Here is a 21340-nt window from a genome sequence, read left to right as displayed (position 1 = left end):
CTCTGGACCCTCCAAATCTTGCAATTTCCTCTCCAAGCATGTTTCTTCCTACAAAATCATTTTTAGCAAACAAATGCTTTATGCAAATTCTTACATCATCATAGACCTCATTTATTTATAGACCTAATTTTGTGCTCACCTAGCCCATCTTTATAATGACCACATAGCCCATCATAGACTCTAGTGATGGGTGACTACCCATCTTCAAAGTTAAAGATGTGAGCTCTTCAAAGCCACAAAGAATGTAACTAAATGTTCTAGATACAACTATGCACAAGAGCATTTAAAACATCAGCTCAAAAGAAGTGGAATGCAGTTTATAAATACACTGTATGGCTTTAACGTCATAGGAGTTGTAATTGGGCGCATAATAAAATGCATCAAAATCCCCACCCAAAAAAAACCTTCCCGGATAGTGAACATCCACTCTCCTATAAATATGCAGTTATAGCACCTCTGTTAAAGGTAATCGAGACATATCCAGCCCTGCGCTTCACTCAAGTCGCCAAGGAGGTTCCGCTTACAAACAATGTCAGGACTCAATCAAGGAACTCAAGCCAGGGGACAATGATCAATTCAGATTCATACACACACACTTTACACAATTAACCCTGCTCGACAATCTATCCCTGAAGAACTGGATCAATATCAATCAGCCATAACCAAACTTTTTGGCATCCTTTGATACAGTCAACCAACACATTATTCTCAAAGGGCTTAGAAATGGAATATCATCTCAGATTATCTAGGGCATAGCTAATAACATTCCTCACTAACTGATCACAAGTGCAAATAGGTCCATTTTTTATTTAATGACAGTTACTTGAGTATTAGGTTTTTTAGGGATCTCGTCTTTGTTTGCCCCTCAACACAGCACAACTGTTGCTGCTAGCTAAAATCTTAAAAAGCTCTCACCTTGAACACCAAATGTATGCAGATGAAAGGTAGGACGTAGCAGGCCTCAGATTCCAAAAAGAATCACATGGTGCTAGCAAACCAGTCACTGGATGCCTTTAGCAACCAAAGGGTGGGTGGTTTAAAAGAAACTTACACTTAAGGCATTAAAGATTGTAAAGTAAATTAAAGCTAAAGTTTTTCCCCAGGTGCCCTGGCAATAAAGCGCACTTCTTATTAGTTGGACCTATACATGCCAACAGGCATAATGCCATCACTGACAGACTAAGAGAGCCAGTGACTGGAGTGGAGTGGACTGACCCATGCTGTATGTTGTAATGGGCGGAAATAAAATGTGAATGACCAATTAGCAGGCCAATGGATAAAGAGGGATGGCCCATATTTATATGTATGTATTTGTGGTCATTCTAGTGTGAGATGGGTGACAGCTAAAGGCGTCTTCAGCCCAGATTGAAAAAATAATTAAGGTAAAATCTGACTACCTTTGTCCCTCGATGTATCTGACTGAGCTCACTTTTGAATAAACCTCTCTGGGTCCCTAGTTCCAGCTGAAAGTCCATTAGCACATTCTTTTGATGTGTTAAATTTCTTACTGGTTTGTATTTACTGCTGTTAGGCCTCATTTATTGTGAATCCATGGATTTTTTCATATTATATCTCTTTATATTTTCTTCATTTTGGGGTTTATAGTGATTATAAATTTACTTTTTGGAATTAGTCTGTAGCCCTTCAAGTTCTTTATTTTTTAATTATTATGCTGTTTGGGATATTTTTGTCTAGCATATCACATCCACTGAAAGAGCAACTCTTCAGCTAAAGTTTGCTATGATAAGGTAAACTAATGATGAATTTGGATGTTTTTCGTTCTGCTAACCAGCTTGCTGTGGATGCTTTGCTGTAGCAGCACATATGTAGTCTTTGGCCACTCTCCGCTTTAAGGGGGCTATTCAGAAAAGATTTTTGGAGTGTGCAAATTAGTACTCATTACATTCTCTGACCTGGCTTTGTGAATTGACCCCAAAATATCTAAATTGACAATAGAATGGGAATATTCTGGAATAATAAGACACAATTACTACAAATAAAATCGACTGCGTCCTCTTTGCCCTGTTACTAGAAGGGAGTTGTATGTTTCTGGGTCAATTCACTAAGGTATTTAAGAGTAAGTAAAGGACTACTCTTGTAGTACTGCTTCCCATACTCAAAAAGCTTTTGTAAATGGGCCTTTCAGTCTTATAACCATTCCCCTAATTCTGGGGCAATGGAGAAAAGCCTTTTTAGATTGTAAGTGGGTGTGCAAACGAAGTAGCAGATGTTGTTTAATGACTGCTTTGCACACAAATTGTGGCTTAACAAATTATATTACTCTGGGCATTTTGTATTGTAATTGCATTTATACAGCACTTACTAACCCTGACAAAATAGTGAACCACTTTGCACTAGGCAGCATGCTGATCTGTAATTGAATTTCAGTAATTAATCCAGTGGTTAATTGTTATTTTTGGTTACTGAGATCAGTCTAGTGCCCTGAAGGACACCATTCCACGCATTTGTTCCAGTTTCTTTGTGGTGTAGCAACTAGATAGTGTTAGATGTTATCATTAGTGGGCCGTATGTTAATTTCAAGCACAAGGATGGTGGGATTAACATATTGTTTAGAGTAGATTAGTTATTCCCGGCATCAAATCCCCTTTTAGAGGGCCACAGGGCAAGCAGGGGTTTCTGGGCTCAACTGTGGTAGTGGAGGCCTTTTACTCCTGATGTCCGGAGGCCCATCCTACTATGGATCCTGAGCAACTGGGCCAAGTATCCCTTCAGGGCTTGACTCTCAGGAACAGTGTGGTCCAAACAGTTCAAGGCTCCCTCTAGGAGAGGTGGACACAGGGAAATGAACACAGGCTCATAACTCAAAATGCATGCAGCAGCAATAAACTATAGTCCAGCCAAATACTCCCTTTTATGAAATTAGAGAAATATATTATTTCTACTGCAAACAACACAAAGGAAGAATATGACATTCACAAATAACTACACAATCCCCCAAGAGGTCTGGGCTCAAGTTTTTCCCCGTGTGACTTCTTCCTCGCTCTAGTGATAGAAGTTATTCCCCAGTCACTATTGACACAATCCAAGCTGTGCCCTACTACCAGTCTGAGCTTTTTCAAAAGTCCACTCTGATTCTGTTCTCAAGTCAAAAGTGTTCCAGTGCTGACAAGCTATCTAACCAGCAAGTTTCCCCAGAGCCGACTGGTCGGAATTCAGTCTTGCCCACACCGGAAGGTTGCGGGAGTCCAGAGTTTCTGAGCAAACCCCCTCTGCAAGCATTGGAGCGGCAGTGGCTGGTCTGTGTGAGTTCTCTGCACCCCACCCAGACAGGCTGCACTCGCTGATCCCCGATCTCCTCACACGCAGTCGTGCTCCTAGTGTGACTGAGGTTTCTTGTGGTTCTTTAAGTCTTTTGGTCTCTTCCATGACGGGGATCGGGGGTAAGATGATGAGAAGTTCCTGGTGCTGATCCTTCATCTGGGGGCAGACTTGTGGAGGGTTCCCATGCTGGCAGCCTCACTCCTCCTACAATACACTGGGACAGTGCACACTTCTGGCTAGTTCCAGTGACCCCCCTCTGGCATATGTGGTCACTGCTTCTCTACTGTACATGGGCACTGAACCGCTCAACGCAGGTGTCTGCACGGCAGTCCTTCCTTGCATACAGGGTTGCCAGTTCTCAGCTGCACAGAGCTCCAGCCCAATCGGCATAGCATTCAGCAAAGTTGTTGTGCGGGAGCCCCTCCTGGCATACACAGTTGTTGATCCTTAGCTGCATGCGGGCTAAGGCTCGATCTGCCCAGTGTTTACCAAGGCACACTTCACAGCAGCCAACCTCTGGCATACGGGGGTCATCGACTTTGTCCTGCACACAAGAAATGACCCGATGGGTGAAGCAGTCATTTCCTCACACCTTGCAATGGGAATCCACTCTACAGGATTCTCCACTGGGCCTTGCTACCTCCAATGCTTTCCTCTTACTCAAAGAGCACACTGGTCTTGGCAAGCAGGCAGTTGATGGTGCTTCAGGGCAGGTTGTCTTGGATTCCCTGGGTGATGTCCACTCACACAGCAGAGAGACTAAAAGCCCTTTGTCCCCAAACCTAGTCACAGGTAGACGTCATGCAGAGCTTCCTCTACTCACACAACCTGTTTGGCTGCTTGGGAGGTGACAATTTGGGGAGTTTCAAGCTTTCCATCTCATAGCCCATTTCCAGACACCAAATGTGATTTAAAGCCTGCATCTTTGATGTTTATGTTTGGGGTCTGCTTTTTTTGGCAGTTCCCACTCCTGTGCCATTTCTTTCTCTTTAAAAACAGTCTGTTACAGCAAGGGTGACTCCAAAGGTGATAGCCCCACAACACAGGCCATGGACAAGATTTTGCAGCTCAATGTCAGCCACAGTGATATGTGCATCAAACGATTAGCTCAGGGCCCCAGCTCTATTCTTTATGATTCTCTTATATGAATTCCATTTCCTTCATGCGACCTGCCCAGGCCCCTTCTTGGTGACCTCTCAATGAATCAAAGAGCACCCCTTTAAGTGTGCAGGGGACGCCTGGTGCTCCCTTCTTCAGTCTGTGTCCCATCCCGCTTACAGGAATAAAGGAATACACAAATTTGTCTGGGGGGAATCATCTACCTCCTCTCCATGTTTCACCATACAGGCCTTGGTCTCCCAAAACGGAACCCAGGGTTCTCCATGTCTTGTACCATTCACAGGCACCGTACAGCCAGTGCATGTGTATATATCAAACACAAACTTCATATAACTGTATCTTTTCTGTTCTGTACCAGTCATAAGCACACATGCGTCCAGCACATACATTTAACACGCACACACTGGGCAGCACTACGTCCCTAATGTGTTGCACCAGGCACATATATTCAACATACATGTACTATACAGCACTACATCCTTCAAGTATTGTACCACTCAAGCCTCACATGCACCCAGCACATGCGTTTGGCATGCACAGTGCTGCATTGTACCATTCCCAGGCACACATACACTCAGTGCAGATACACTACTCGTGCTGTGCAGCACTACATACCAAACACATGTAGGCCAAGGGTGAGTTAAACACACAGCACTGGAACTTTAACTGAGTGATCCTGTAGGCCTCAGTCCAGTGAAACTGGTTCATAACAAAAGGAAACCAGAGGGTCCCCGCAACAATATAGTAGCTCCTCCAGGGAAAACTTGCATTTGAACATCAGTATATAGCTACTACTTATTCTTTCTATATTTGTTTGCTTATAGAGTAAATACTAATGGATATTTTCTTTGTTAAAATATCAAATAATTGTCCTGCGAATCCCAATGCTGCTGTCGGGGAAACACCTGGAACAACGACTCCTTCCACGACTTCCTGGTTTTCGTACCTTAACCACGCATGTGTGAACCACGTGCATGCGTGGTTAAGGCATAGAAGAAGGGAGTCGAAGCGGTGAAGGAGGAGGTAAGTTGGGCTGGGACTGGGGCTGTTTTTTTGGGGGGAAAGGCCTTGGGCTCGGGGTGATTAGGGTTTGGGGGGGAGAAGGTGGGTTATGGTTTAGGTTTTACGGGTGGGTTGGGGGTGTTTTAGGTTTTTTAGGGTCTGGAGTGGGGAGGAGGGGTATTTTAGTTTTTAGGGGTGGGGTGTGGTGGGGTGGTGGGGCTCAGGGTGATTAGGATTTAGGGGGTGGGGGGTCATGGTTTCGGTTTTAGGGGTGGGGACTCGGTATTTTAGTTTTTGGGGGTGAGGTGGGGGGCTTGGGGTGTTTAGGGGAGGGGGTTCAGGGTTTAGGTTTAAGGGGTGGGTTGGGGTGCTTTAGGTTTTAGGGGAGGAGGTTGGGGTTGTGGTAATTTTGGGGGTGGGGGTAGTTGTGGGGGAGAGAGGGTCGCGGTAATTTTTAGGGGTGGGTGGCTGGGGGGGAAGCATGCTGGAACCATGCATGCTGATCACTAATGCCTTTACAATGAAAAATCATTGTAAAGGCCTTCGTGATACCAAGGAGTTCGTTGTTCCGAACTCGTTGTTGAGCCATGGGTGCTTGAAGCACTCGTGGTTTCCAGATATAACCCTTCTGTCGTAGTTGGATTCTTGCTCTAGGCAAGACTGGTGGTTTAGGGATGACAGCACTTATGTTTCTAGGGGACTATTCCAGTCCTACAACAACTCGCAACTGTCGTCCCAACCCTCCCGGCTCACAAGCAGCACCTCACCAAAAACCCAAAACAGTAAAAGGTGATTTGTGGCAGCCTTTATACTTGGACTCAAGAGTGTGACATCTGACGGAGTGTCATGGTTAATTGGAGATTATCCCTTTCTCACATTAACAGCATGTCTCAGTCAAACACAGGCAATGAAGAAAATGCAGTAATGTTTCAATATTTTTTATTTTAGCAAAACTGCAATCTGCGATAAATTGCATGGGCTTCAATGATTAAGATAATGAACAGTGCAAGAAACACAATGGTAAAGACAAGAGTCATTAATACAAAGACCCCACCATCTTGCAATAACATGAAAGACACAAAGTATTGGATATGTCCTAATACCCTAGCGTGATAGGCCTAACCTCTAACCTAAAAGAGAGCTAGGTATGTTAAACCTAATCTGCCAATGCCATGTCCATGAGAAGAGCCCCCAACCCTCGTTAGCTTGGAATGAGGTCCCTACCTCAGACTCCATACGGACACGAAGACTGGGTCAGCGTCAAGGTGACAAGCAGCATTGATAGCAGCAATGGCATCTGGTCAGAATCCCTCTGACTATCTGTTTAAGTGAGGAGTATTTATACAGATCTGCTTGGACCCCTGACGTAGGTCTGTTCCCAAACAATAGATAACAAGGCATGTTTGATATGGTAATTTATATAAACAATTCCATCGAAAGTATGAAGAGGGAAAGTACCTCAAGTAAACGCCTACAGTTTATCTTTGTCGCTCGATATTGACACCTTAGCGCAGTGGCACTGATAACGCAAACTAAAACATGGGCCTAACTAACAACAAGGCAGCCATCCTAAAAGATTTTATTAAATAAATGTGCTAAAACAGAGCAAGCTAAGTAGGGTAAAAGTCATTAGGTGACGGGGACACGAGTCTGCAAGCCAAAGGCTAAGCTAACTCCTGTATCCCAATAAAACAAACTAGGATTCACTACACTTCTTTTCCTTATTTATGTGTGATACTCTACTTCATTCTATTAGTAATACATCTGATAGCAATCTATATTTACCTTTTTCTTTATCCACTTTCACATACATGATTGCAGTTTCAAATAACATATCTTTATTTCCAATGTTTTAATCTATTTTTTTCTTCATTATAATTTCTTGTAATCAACATGTTAACAAAATTAACAGAAACCATAAATATAAAAACTCAATATAAACAGTGTTCCCATCCCCACCAAAAGACAAAACAACTAATATTAATCACACCAACACCTCATTCACACCCTCACATATCCAGACTCAAACTTAATACTATAAAATCAATACAATAAAAAGTCCGTAGACTAATATAAAACCCTTCTACAGTTTACTCCAAGGGTGACAATCAACTCCTATGTATAGAGTATACAAAGTCAAGTATTCCACACAATAATTAATTAATTCTTCCTCTCCAATCATGATATAAGAAACATTTTCTGAATGTAACAAAAGAGATTAGTTGGACAAGATTTTGGAACGCAGTGCCACAAAAGAGATTAATTGGACAAGATTTTGGAACACAGTGCCTACACGCGTTTCGGTGTCACTCTCTTTGGGGGGGCCACAGTCATCAGGGCAGTTCCAATTTTGTAGCTCAACAAGGGGGAACTGTGGCTAACGCCATTGTTTATGGATAAGGCCACATTTGTAATTTCTTCAAATACAACAATGGTTAATACAAACACAAATTAATGAACACCCGAAAGTGGGAGAAGTGTCTAGACAGCATCCATCACTATGTAAGTTCAAAATAATTCTGTGCCAGAGTGAGACAAGCTTTCAATAAGTACCACCTGATCTCCCAAGCTATTTGTGGCTGTTCAATCCAACCACCAAGGCATCTAGTGATCAATACTCAAATATGATTACATAGTGAATCAATTTCTTAGAATACTCTCCTATTTTTTCATGTCTCCATACACGTATATGGTACTTCAACACAGAACTTTTTTACTTTCTCAGTGATCAAAAGGTCACTTCGGGTTACCGAGAGCTACAATGCGGTAAACTATCTAAAAAGCAATGATACATTATGAATAAATCACTTCTAGCTATAATTGCTACCTGCATACGGTTTGCTGAATATTAAATATAGCTACTTTAGATTTACGTATCAGTTCTCATCTGCTAAATCCTTTTTTATATGTGAATCCTCAAAGTATGGTTCGCAGCAACACGTGCCATGAATCTGTAAATTGTAGAAATAGCAGGCTATAAAGATTTCAAACTTAGTTCCAGATCGGAACAACCTATCACGCATTAGCTTGTAAACATATACTTAAGCAATATAGCAGACTACTTCCAGCCAGGGTAAGCCATTCACCTGATAATACCTTGCTGGTAATCCATCCTTGTTCGGTTGCTTACCTGCTTGATTTCTCCCATAATATATTTTCATCTAAATCACTGGCGTCCTCTCCTATCCTTAAGGACAGCATTTGAACTATGCGACTGTGTGGTGTTGGCCCGTTACAACTTGACGTTCTACGTATGCCAGAAATGTACGGTCATGATACCAATCAAAAGCAGCCACCATCTTACAAAGAAAAGATCAAAAGGGTCTTATTGATAAAGTGGGCCACTATAGTGAATTCAGAGTGTTAGACATATTCACCCACAATATCTCTTCATAACGATAGCTAATATCCTCTTCTACTGTTCGATGATTACATTTGGAGAGGTGTGCTAAGGAGGGCATGGCATATAATTCCACTGTATATTTTCATTACTATAACTGGCGTCTATTACTACCGTTCAATGGTTGTATTTAGAGCAAATCGATAGTGCAGTGTCTGTCACAACTGCATGATGGTCTATATATCCGGAAAAGGATGATGTCAAAACACAACTTCAATACCAGTTGCCATCTATAGGAATAAGATCCAAACAGACTTAAAAATGTGGATACTTCTGACGAGGCTGCTGCCACAGATACAGAAGATATATTCACAATCTGCAACAGCATTAAGGAAATGCTATGGCAGACTATGTAGAGGGGCCGCCAGCATGCAACGAGTGAATGTATGTACTATGTATCGGGAATTCTCTATTTTCTCATATATAAAAAAAACTGTGGGACCAATTTAGCCTACCATAATGATATCTAAGTCATTTAAAGGAAGAGTATATTCTCATATATAAGAAACTATGGGACCAGTTAAGCCCACCATAGTGATACCTAAGTCATGTTGAAGGAAGAGTACAGTGAAACATATCCTTTTGGGCCATAGAAAGAAAATCTCCCCCTATAATGGATTAAAAAGATTGAAAAACAGTCACATAACTGAATCTCCTAAGAAAGGGTACAAATAGGGATGTACGTCTTCTAAATACTTTTAGGTGATCGCATTATCCCATGGTATGTGTTCATTCACGCCATTCTCACACGTGTCCAGGGTAAAAATCCAATAAACCTCTTGCTTTCTCCTGATTTAATTGCATTCATTTGTATGGGTATTCTTATTTTTTTCCAAACCTGTCCACCTAAGGTCATCTACATGGTGTCCCATGGCTTCCCAATGTTGTACCAGGGGAGCTCCCTCCCTTCTGTTCTCAATGTTGGATTTATGTTCTGATATTCTAACTCTTAGTTCACACACCGTTTCTCCCACATGTCCTTGTATACAGGGCCAACAGATTAGGTACACACAGTATGATGTTCTACAGTTGGTCATATCATTAAGTTTAAATTCCTTATGTCTCCTTAATAAGTATCCGATATCATGGCCCCTGGACAAGCCTTGCAGGTCCCACATTTATGGTTACCTTTAATGGGATGCTGCCCCATAATGGATTTTTGACAGAAGTCCTTGTCCTTAGGCATGGCTGATCTAACCAAACTGTTACGGATGTTTTGATTATTTTTAAATACAAATAGTGGTTTCTCAAGGGGGGCAATTATTGGTTAGTATTAAGAATGTGCCAGTGTGTCCAAATTATTTTTCTAATTTTCTCATTCGAGTTAGAGTGCTGTACTACACAAACTACTTGTTCTGTCGTGTTTTTATTTCTTCCTTCAAACATGCTGTCTCTGTTAAAATATTTAGCTCTTTTCTACGATTCCCGAATTAGTCGTTTTGGGTAATCTCTTATCAATAATTTCTGCTGTGGCATGTTTATCATAGTCTTCCAAGTTGGTACAATTCCTTCGCATACTTAGGAATTGGCTAAAGGGTATGCCTTGTTTCTGGCTTCTAGGATGAAAACTATTGAAGTGTAGTATGGTATTCTTTGCTGTAGGTTTAATGCACAGTGACACCTCTATAGCTTGATTCTTATGCCCTATCCAAACATCCAAAAACTCAACTTTCGCCCTGCTCTTGTGGATAGTAAATTTAAGGTTAGTGTCACAGGCATTAATCCAAGCGTACAGTTCGTTAAGATGTTCTTCATATCCTGACCAAATAAAGATGTCATCTATATATCTGGACCATAATAGGACATTTTCATAGGAAGGTACATTGTACATATAGATCTCTTGAAACAGGCCCATATTTTGGCTACACTCGGGGCACAAGCTGCCCCCATGCTGACTCCTTTCTTCTACTGATAGATTTCCCCATCAAACTTGAAGTAATTCTCTTCGAGTACTATCTTGAGACATTGCAGTACAAATTTTAGATGGTCTGACCTGCACTGCTTCTCAAATGTCCAGGAGACTGCTTTCAGAGCTTGCATCTAAGAAATTAAAGATGTGGCCTTATCCATAAAGAATGGCGTTAGCCACAATCCCGCCATTAATGTGCTAAAAAATTAGAACCCCCCAATGAGAGTGAAACTGAACGTGTGTAGGCACTGTGTTCCAAAATCTTGTCCAACTAATCTCTTTTGTTACATTCAGAAAATGTTGTTTCTCATATCATGATTGGAAAGGAAGAATTAATTAATTATTGTCTGGAATATTTAATTTTGTATACTCTATATATAGGACTTGATTGCCCCCAGTGGAGTAAACTGTAGAAGGGTTTTGAATTAGTCTACGGACTTTTTATTGTATTGATTTTATAGTATTAAGTTTGAGTCTGGATATGCGAGGGTGTGAATGAGGAACTGGTGAGATTAGTATTAGTTGTTTTGTCTTTTGGTGGGAACAATGTTTATATTGAGTGTTTTATATTTATGGTTTCTGTTAATTGTTTCTAACATGTTGATTACAAGAAATTATAATAAAGAAGCAAAAATACATAAAAAGATTGGAAATAAAGATATGTTTGTTATTTGAAACTGCAATCATGTATGTGAAAATGGATAAAGAAAAAGGTAAATATAGGTTGCTATCAGATGTATTACTAATAGAATGAACAACAGTATCGCACATGCATAAGGAAAAGAAGCGTTGGGATTCGCGAGACAACTATTTGATATATTAACAAAGAAAATATCCATTAGTATTTGCTCTATATGCAAACAAATATAGAAAGAATAGGTAGTAGCTATAAACAGATTTTCAAATACTGGTTCATAACAAGCATTGGCAAAGCTGATACATCTCACCTATGCAAAAGCCATTGGCTTTGCCAAAATATTTTAGCCATGTTGAACACCAGTGTGGCTGTTGTTCAGCATGCCTGAAGGTTAGTGGGGTAAAGGAGAGTGGATTGTTGTAAAGTGGAGGAAACTGGGGTGTTATGGAGTGGCCTAGAGTGGTGTAGAGTAGAGATTAGTGGCGTGGAGTGAAGGGGAGTGCCATGTCATGGAGGAATTAGAGTGTCGTAGATCCGAAGCGTTGTGAAGTGGAGTAGAGTTGAGTGGCGTATAGTGCAGAGTGTCAGAGTAGAGTGCTGTGGAGTAGAACAGAGTACAGTGGTGTGGTGAGGGTGTGGTGTAAAGTGGAGAAGAGTATTGTAGAGTAGAGTGGCGTAGGGCAGAGTGGATTGTCGTAGAGTGGAATAGTGTCGGAGAGTTGAATAGCACAGATTGGAGTAGAGTGTTGCAGAGTGGAGTGACAAAGTGGCATAGAGTGGAGTAGAGTAGAATAGTGTGGAGTATAATAGAGTGGAGTAAAAAGGCATGGAGTGGCATAGAGGGAGTTGCATAGGGCGTCACAGAGAGGCCTAGAGTGTTGTAGAATCATGTAGAGTGTCAGAGTGGAATAGAGTTTAATGTGGTAGCTTGTCAGAGTGGAGCATCATACAGTGTAGTGCTGTAGCGTGGAGTGTCAGAGTGGCCTAGAGTGAAGTGGCATAATGTAAAGTGGTGCAGAGTATACCGGTGTACAGTGCAGTGGTGTAGAGTGCACTGGTTTGAGTAAAGTTGTGTAGATTGCAGAGGTTTAGAGTGAAGTGGTACAGAGTGGAGTAGTGTGGCACAGAGAAGATTGCTTCACAGTAGAGTGAAGTGGCGTACAGTGGAATGGTGCAGGATAGAGCACAGAGTAGTGGCGTACACCTCAGTAGAGTAGAGTGGTGCTGAGTATAGTAGCGTAGAGTGCAGTGGTGCAAAATGTAACTGCTCAGTGTGGAGTAGAGTTGCCTAGAGTGCAGTGGCAAAGAGTAGATTGTTTCAGAGTACAGTGAAGTGGTGTAGAGTGCACTGGCAAAGAGCAGAGTGATGCAGAGTAGAGTAGAGGGGCATAGAGTGAAGTGGCATAGTTGGTCACACCAGACCCCAGCAGTGCTAAAGTCAGCCCTGATGGTAGGTCATTGTTGTTTCAGTGGAACATACTCCCCTGTTTCATTGCTGACAACACATACATCCACCAAATAGTATAAAAACTATGTTTTGACATAGGGAGGATGTTTAAGGTTGTAGTGTAAATAATTTAGTGGGTTTCCAGGCTCCTGTCTGTAGTTTTCAGGAAAGCAGTAATTTGTGTTGTCTAGGATTGTATGGCATGGTACTCCTGGACGTGTTGCACATACTGAGGCTATTCCTCATTACGTGTAGTTATGTAGGCTACACCTTTTGGTTTTATTATTAAATGGGTTTGGTACTCAGATATGCTGACTGTAAGCAGAAAGATCATTAGACATTCACTAGAGGGTCACATCGGGCAAAACCTAACAGTGCTTTGATAGAACCTCAACATGAATATTTGTTTAGTATTTGTTTAGCACCACCACACAATGTGATTACACCTCTTTCCTGCAGGCCTGTTATAAGGGTAAACTGGAGCATAGGAGGGGCACAGTGGGCTCCACGGGGATAGTAACCTGCATTTCTCCTGCTACCCTACAAACACACTCAGTTTGAAGTCACAGAAAGAAAAGTAAACAACAGGCTCTCTGGAAGATGGAGTCTGACATTTGAACTTTGTGTTTAAATGCACAGCAAATGTGGCAAGAGTTAAAGGCCTGTTTACAGAAGGTGAGATCTTGGAAGGATACCGTAAACAAGATTTGGGGAATGGACAAAGTCAAGCTGGACAGTCTAAAACATACCCCGCAAACAGAAAGCAAGGAGATGTGAGTTATAAACCAGAAAGTCAATAGTAAGCAATAGGCAGAATGCATTCCCAGAGAAGCTTTTCAAATGTCGCCAAGATGTCTTAAGCAAATCAGACAGCTGTGCTGTTTGGCAGGCTTTAACCTAAAAAGAACCTGTTCACTCCAACTGAATACTACATGGTATGCTGCCACCACGCCATTCTTGCTGCTTAGCTCCTGGTGAAGGCAGTAGCATTGCACCACAATGAGAGTGGCGCTTTGGGTGCCTTTTCTGGTCCAACAAGACCACAATAAATGAGGCAGGCCTGTGTCATGGCTCACATGTATGATCTGGGTTTGCCTGTGACAAGAAAAATCAGCATTAGGGATACGGACATCAGTACAGCTGGGGCACTCAGGGCAGGGTGCACATCCTTTACCATGCAGAGGATTTTTCCATACCAACAGCTAGATTGCAATAGTGTAGTCCCAAAAGGGAAGTTGTGATATATGGAAGGAGGTGTAGGAATTTTGGACAAATACAATTTTAGGGATTAAAACAAACATTCATGCGACTTAAAGTAGGTTATAGTCTGACAAATGAGACAGGCAAAGAATGGAGAATATGAAGAGAGGCGTTTGAAAGAAAAAAAGGAGAGGCAACTTTGAGACGTTTTAAGTCAGGGTCAATTGTTCATGCATGGTTTTAGAAATATAGAAATGGCTTTTTGAGAAAGTGCAATCTGAGCATACACAACTATATTTCTCAAAAATGGTCTGACTACTGATAATTCATTGATGAAGCAACCATATACGGTTTAATACATTATGTTGTTCCCTACATATTATTGATCATTTACAAAGCACACTCCAAAAACTGAAATTAGCATTCTTCACTCACTTATGACAAGGCCGCAAATGAGCAGCATCCTCATCCCACCAGTGAAATAAATGGTATGTCAGTTTAAAATATTAAAAATGGACATACATTAACAAATATGCTCACAATATATATTATGCGACATGTGCCTTTGCGGGTGAAAGCACAGCCGATGTCGAACCCCCAGGGTGCACTGCGCTCACCCCAAACTAAGAATTATAGAAAAGGCCAGGCCTTAATCTGTAGGATTTATCCTCACGTTTGAATTAGAAAATGAGCTATATGTTTTCATATATTAACAAAGCAGGCTTGTAATTTAGCAGAACTCCCAAATCACTGGTGTTTTCTGCAAACTTCTAAATTGACGAATCAAAAGTGATGTGGCTTTTTTATTATGATGCAGAACAATCGTTTAGAGTGTAATACAAAACCTGTGGCTAATATTGTAAAGTTACAATTACATAAGTGAGCATCACTATTGGAATAACTTACTCTAACACTGGTACTTCATGTTTTTCGAATCTGGCTACCATCAACTTAGTGGAAACGAAACCCTTCAAAGAAATACGATAATTATGTATTAGAGCAAATGCTTAGTAATACAAACATGTAAAGTAGTACCGATATTGCATCTTTGCCACTACTGCAGAAGGTGAAATGACTTCTGCGAGTCAAATTGAGATTATTGTCCGTTAAAATGCTCTATAATGTGTTTCTCGCGTACCCTAAAAAGAGCTGAACAGGAAAAGAAATCTTTTGGCAATGCCAGTCGTGGCAACTAGTCTTAAAGTCCTATTTTGAGAATATTATTCCTCGTCATCTTTCTCCCATCAGACGTTATTGCTCTTGGCTTTCTTTTCGGGTGACATCTATCTTCCCTTAATTACTGTCCAGCAGAGACTCCTACCTTCCATTGTCAAGCAGGGACTCCTTCGCCTCCCTTTCTTCTTCCCCATTGTCCTGGGTAGGGCTGAGCTGCTTCAGTAGCGGGGCCGCTTCAGCGGGTGCTGGAGTGGCGGACCACTTCTCGGGTGGGAAGCAGTCTAATTCTTCGCCGCAGTCCAAGGCTGTTTCTGTCATTAGGCAGGTATGGAAACTTGTCTGAGGGGGTTACGGGACGGCAATTTAAGAAGTAACTGGCTCTTCATTACCACGCATATGAAAACGTGCGTGTCTCTTTTAAGAGCCGTTTCGGTAGAGCACGGAAAATCTTCCCCCGCCTACTGACTGGCATGATTCGAGGTTGCAGATTAGTTTCATCATAGGGTGGGAACAGCGTGGTAACAGCTTGTTTGGGTGCAGGGCACAGAGGAAGGAGAACCGGCTTTCAAGCAACCGAAAGCAGGGCTTTCTGTACGTGGAGGTAAAACGTGCAAAAAAGGTTAAATAAGAGTCATTTTAAGTCTCTAAGAAGCTCACAGATAGGGCAAAGGCTTTTTAACTCTCCCTAATTACTGTGCTCTTGTCTGAACCACACTGGCACTTAGATATTCACTTTACATTCTGTCTCTTCTCCTTGGCTGGGATCGATACACACATCCCTGCACTTAAATATCCACTTAAAATATGGATGGGAAGCTGCCTGCTGCACCCTTTCACACACTGCTAAAACCTTTACAGCAAAACATAGCGTTATTTTAACTTTTTTCACGAATAGAAAGCCCTCTTTATTCACTAAAAATGTAATAATTAAATTAAATTCCCCAACGTTTTCTTTCAGAATCTCCCTTGTGTATGTTCTAAAAAGTAGGGGTGTATGCTCTAACCGTTCTTTTTAAAGCTCTCCTTGTCTTATCATTTTCACTGCCGCCCATAGGTAAACTATGCTACTTTTCCCTCCTCGATTTGTGCCACAACCACGAATGTACATTACTAAAAGTGAAATCGTACACTGGGAAGGCAATGGTATAATACAACTTCCTGCCTAGAGTAGAAGCGCCGCATACTTTAAAAAAAAAAAAAAAAAAGTGCCCAAAACAAGCCTCGCCCTACATAACAACAAGGACTGGTTAAATAGGGTTCAACACGGAAGCACAATTATTAAGCTAATCAGACAAGCCAACTGCAAGACAAAATGCACGGTTTAAAGAGGGAGTGGGGCCTTGGAGTGTTAAGAGGTACATTCACACCGCCCCCTTCAAGCAAACCCCTTCCCCAAACAAAAACAAAATAAAAAAAAACTTGTGTGGCTGCCAACCAGGCCCGTGAGTGAGGCGCTTGGCCAGGCCAGCTTTTTCCCTTTGAATACTGGGACTTGTAGTTCTAGTTTTATAATGGAATAACTAGGACTGCTAGTCCCTGAATTCAAAGGAAAAAACCTGGAAGTGAGCAGTACGTCACATGGTAAACTTGGCAGGGCTGAGCTTCCTGAGGCTAGTGTCGAAGTCCTGGGGTGTTTTCGCACCTCTTAATGGACGTTGCAGTTGTGGTATTTCCAGTCTATATTAAAAATAACCTCCTCTATAATGCGTAAAGTTTCAGAGTGAGGTAGACTGGTGGATAGGCTCTCCACGTCCAAACCTAACAGTGTTTCATTGGTAGGGTCGAAAGGCCTGTCTTTCAAGAGACGCAGTACATCCTTTGGGCCTTTAAGTAGGTGTCCGTGTGCTGGACTATGGGTCTCAGGAAAGCATCAGCAAAAGGGGCAAGGATTCCAAAACTGAATTAAATGCTGGTGGTGCTCCCAGGTTTTTATGTATCTTGGGGATGGTAAAAAAATATGGGGTCACTGGATTCTTGTTCATCAGAAAGTCACTCTCTTTCTGTGAAATCCAGTCGTGTGCCAGTGCTTGCTCAACCATACTGCTGATCTTATTTTTCAGGAAAACAGTAGGGTCTTCCTGTAGTTTCTCATAATTATGTGCATTGCCTAGCAGTCTCAAGCACTCATTCCTATCCAGTCTGAATGATGAGGGCGCCCCCTTTGTCTGCTGGCTTAATGACTATGCTTGTATTGTTAGCTAGGTCTTGTAGCGCTTTCTTTCTTCCCTTGTCGTGTTATGGAATACCTTTAGAGAAGCAGGTCCTGGAATGTTGCTTCTGGGCATTAACGAAGAACTTTTTTGCCTTTGAAGACAATCTGTACCTACAAAAACACTGAACCAGCATGGGAAGCACCTTTGCTCCAAGTCTAGCAGGTTTCTACGTTCACCATCTAGAGAAGGAAATAAGTCTGAAAACCACCAACCCATATAGCGAAAACATTGCACTATGGAAGAGATACATTGATGTCATCTGTAAAGGGGAGGAAACACAGGTAGCCCCTTTTTTGGAGTGGCTCAATGTGCAAGATCAGTTCCTAAAATTCACTTTAACGAAGAGTAAGGAACAACTAGTTTTTCTTGATCTTAACATCATAGCAACTAAAGGCACCCTTAAAGCTACCACTCATGAGAAACCGACAGCTAACTGTTTGTTACTTTTCGACAGTGCACACCCTCGCCATTTGAGGGAAAATCTTCCCTTTGGTTAGTTCCTCAGGCTCAGGAGAAATTGTTCTGAGGTATCTTTTTATAAACAGCAAGCTCAGAACCTTGCATTGAAATTGGAGGCTAGGAAATACCCTCCCAGAATCATCAATCGTGCTATGAAACGAGCACACAATAACAACAGGGAGGCTCTTTTGGACACCCCTCCCCAAAAAGACAGAGAGACAAGACCCATCTGTATTACGACATACAATGTAGCCTCCAATCTGGTGAACAAGAATATCGACAAGCAGTGGCGCACTTTGAATAGCGGCTTTTTGGACCTTCCTAAACCTATGTTTTCCCATAGGCGTGGCAAAAGTATAAAAGACATACTAGTACATACCCGGCCAAGCCCACCCAGGAGAGGGTTGGGCACTACCAACCTCCTACCACCACTCACAGGACACTATCCATGTAGCAATTGCAGTGTGTGGCATTTGACAAAATACTGCAATACCCAAGGAGTGGTCTATATGATCACATGCCCATGCATTCTACATTACATAGAAATGACTACCCGCAAAGCGAAAATTCGCATTGGTGAACATCATAGCAATTTAAGATGTGGCCGCGCCACCACAAAAATGTCCTCTCACTACATCAATAGCGCACACGCAGTAGACAATTACCAATGGGTCATCCTTGAGCATCACAGGGCAGCTAGGAGAGAATCCTTCCTACTTGAAAGAAAACAATGTTGGGTTTTTAAATTATGCACCCATCAATGTGGTCTGAACGAAAACATCCCCTAGAGACAGCTAATGCAACACTAAAGATTGTTTCCCTTTCACAAGCAAGACATCAAAACATCCAGCAGGTCACCTATAATATGCTAATAAACTTCACATGTATCCCTTTAAGTCGTTTGTCACCATTTAGGGATTCAACAAATGATTTCCTTTCTTTTGCCCTGACATATGGTAGCTAGATTTATTTTACTTCTTCCTTTTTTTATTATTAATTTGGTGACCTATTGGTTACTTTTCTTTCCCCCTCTTTCTTCCCTCCCCCACTTATTTTCCCACCCCCCTCCTTTTGTCTTCCCTCTCCTTTTTCCTTTTCCTTCCCCCCTTTCCCCTCCCTCTACCCTCCACCCTATTAACGCCCCAACCCCTCTTTCTTGAGTATTCCGGTGCCCAAGTTAAATAATAAGAAAACGTTTTCAGGCACTTCAAGGGACACCCATAACTTGGGGCCTTCGCAGCCCTCCATGTGGACACCGATGACTGCCATTTTGGGAGGTTATTGGTCTAGTGCTAGACGCGGCCATGAGTTGGGATGCGTGAGCAGCTTTCTCTCATAAATACCAGATCCCAACTGCGATCGTGGTATTTTTCGGGCCCGGTGAGGTGAGAATTAATGCAGTAAGCCGGAGTGTCGCTTTGACAAAGTAAGTGTGCACAATGCCTCTGACCACCTGCAGTGGTGGCCACGCGCTCGGTGAGTCTGACTTTGCCGCATATATATTCTTTTCAGTGTGTGACTACAAGCACCCCCCCCCTCTCGGACGATCTAACAGGCGATTAGCGTAGACACTAAAAGTAGGTCACGCATGTACCACGTGTGTTTTCTTAGAGGTGCCTCACGTTTTTAAGTGTGTTGTAGTGTCTCTTATATGTAGTGTGTCTTGTATTTGTTTTTCTATGTGGTTTATAATTGCCATTAGGCAAGGGTGATGGTGGAAATAGCACCACACCCCTGAGAGATGCATTTAGCAACCTTCACTCTTTTATTCTTTCTTTCTTTCTTTCTTCCACAGGTTTGCCCAGCAGAACAGCGAAACCTATGGGTATTATTTAATTTAATCTAGTTGTATATATTAACCATACCACAGAGCATGTAGTAATGGTGCTTTCATTAATGGTAGATGCACAAGGAGTGACACTAGGGAGTTCACCTTGGTCCTGATGAGGAGTCTGGGGTAGACTCCGAAACATGTAGACCATTTAGGAGGTAAGGTACATAATATAACCACCCTCCCAACACCCCCTTTTAATCACACCACCCCTGTGAGGCGTATTAAATTAGTAATATCATCCAGAGGGCGGTATTTTTAACTCACCAAGACACCACCCCACCACTCCTATCCCTTTTAGCATTCACATTGTTGAAACAAACAGTGCTCCCACGTATTCGGTCTGTCACAGCACGCCTCGTTCTGTAGCAGAACGTGAGGAAACCCAATGATGAAGCATGCCACCAAGGGGTAACCCTGGTGGGTGAGGATTTTTCATACAAAAAACCTTTTTGTCTCCCTGTGGAAGTTCTCTAGGGCTGGGCCTTTTTGTTCGATTACTGTAATTTTTATTTGTCTTATGCTAAGGAGACTGAATTTATTCCGGCGTTTCACCTTGCCAGTTCTGATTCTTTACCTTTATAATCTGATTTTGAAATGTACATATAGTGGAGTGATTACTATTAGAAAATAAATTTACTAAACTTCAAATAAATTCTTGGTCCTTTTTTGTGGCCAGATTGGCTTCGCCAAACGTGAATCGTAAATTCGTTACTAACTCTCATGCCTTCCAAGACACTTAACGCTTCATCATATGGAGAATACCAACCGCTTCCGTATGCGTGCCCTCAATTCCAAAGATTTTTCACTATCTTCCAACACCTGATCCCAATTAATGGAGTGTATCGTTTGATTTCCATGCCTAGACAATTATAGTTTTTCCTCAAATACTTTATGTAGTGCTGAAAATGTGGTTGCCTCCTTTCTGAAATAAATTATTTACATTTTGCTTCTTCTGGAAGAGTGAGAAGCTGGTAGGTGAAAAGGAACCTGTGTATAATTCGTAGTATTCTATTGTAACTTGGTAATTATCCATCTATTTGTTTAATAATTGTTTAGAAGTATTTAGGAAGTTCTAAAATACATTTAACTATTAGGGTTTTCCAGGGTTGCCACCTGGCTGGTTTCATGCTGGCATGACTGATAATTTAATGTCGCTGCTGGTACACAAAATAGAAACATCTTCAAGCTGATTTTCCCCCTTATCATTACATACTTTAAACAGTAAAGATTAGAAGAGAATGCTTTAAAAAGTGTTTTATATTTGTCCTAATGACCCTTGACAATGGTTGACACCTGGGGGGGGGCGGTTCTTACCCTTACCACACCACCAGTATTTTGATCTTCTGGCCAATATAAAAATAAGCAAAATCAGCTAAAGTCAGTATTTTGAACTCTTATCTGCACATAATGCAAACAGCAAATATAAACAGAAAACACTTTTAAATGTGCTCTAGGGATGCAGTAATGATCCCTGACTAATAATTATAGTAAACAAAGGCTTAAAAGTCATGTTACAAATTAATTTGTACCATTTTACTTAATGTCCTGTTTAGTATAATTACCATGCCTTTTCAGACTTTTAAAACTGCAGCAAATCGCCGTTATTTTTCTCTTGGAAAGATGGCACTCTTACCCTTAACTGATGATTAATGTAAACAAAGA

At 41.7% G+C, this 21340-nt stretch overlaps 1 protein-coding gene across 3 annotated transcripts in view; it reads right to left on the bottom strand.

Annotated features, from left to right (window-relative positions):
• Window positions 1–21340, bottom strand: part of LOC138261913 (ATP-binding cassette sub-family B member 5-like) — a 987125-nt gene that overhangs the window by 632976 nt on the left and 332809 nt on the right. Inside the window, exon 1 of one of the 3 annotated variants that reach the window (XM_069211476.1) lies at window positions 15318–15638. The exons of the other annotated variants lie outside the window; for them this stretch is intronic. Within the exon in view, the coding sequence (XP_069067577.1) occupies window positions 15318–15490 (173 nt within the window). The 5' untranslated portion in view covers window positions 15491–15638. Of the gene's footprint in view, window positions 1–15317; window positions 15639–21340 lie in introns of those variants that run through there. 3 annotated transcript variants of the gene reach the window in all.

Source organism: Pleurodeles waltl, chromosome 10, assembly GCF_031143425.1.
Source record: "Pleurodeles waltl isolate 20211129_DDA chromosome 10, aPleWal1.hap1.20221129, whole genome shotgun sequence".
In the NCBI taxonomy this organism is placed as follows: Eukaryota; Metazoa; Chordata; class Amphibia; order Caudata; family Salamandridae; genus Pleurodeles; species Pleurodeles waltl.
This window is presented reverse-complemented; position numbering and strand designations above follow the sequence as displayed.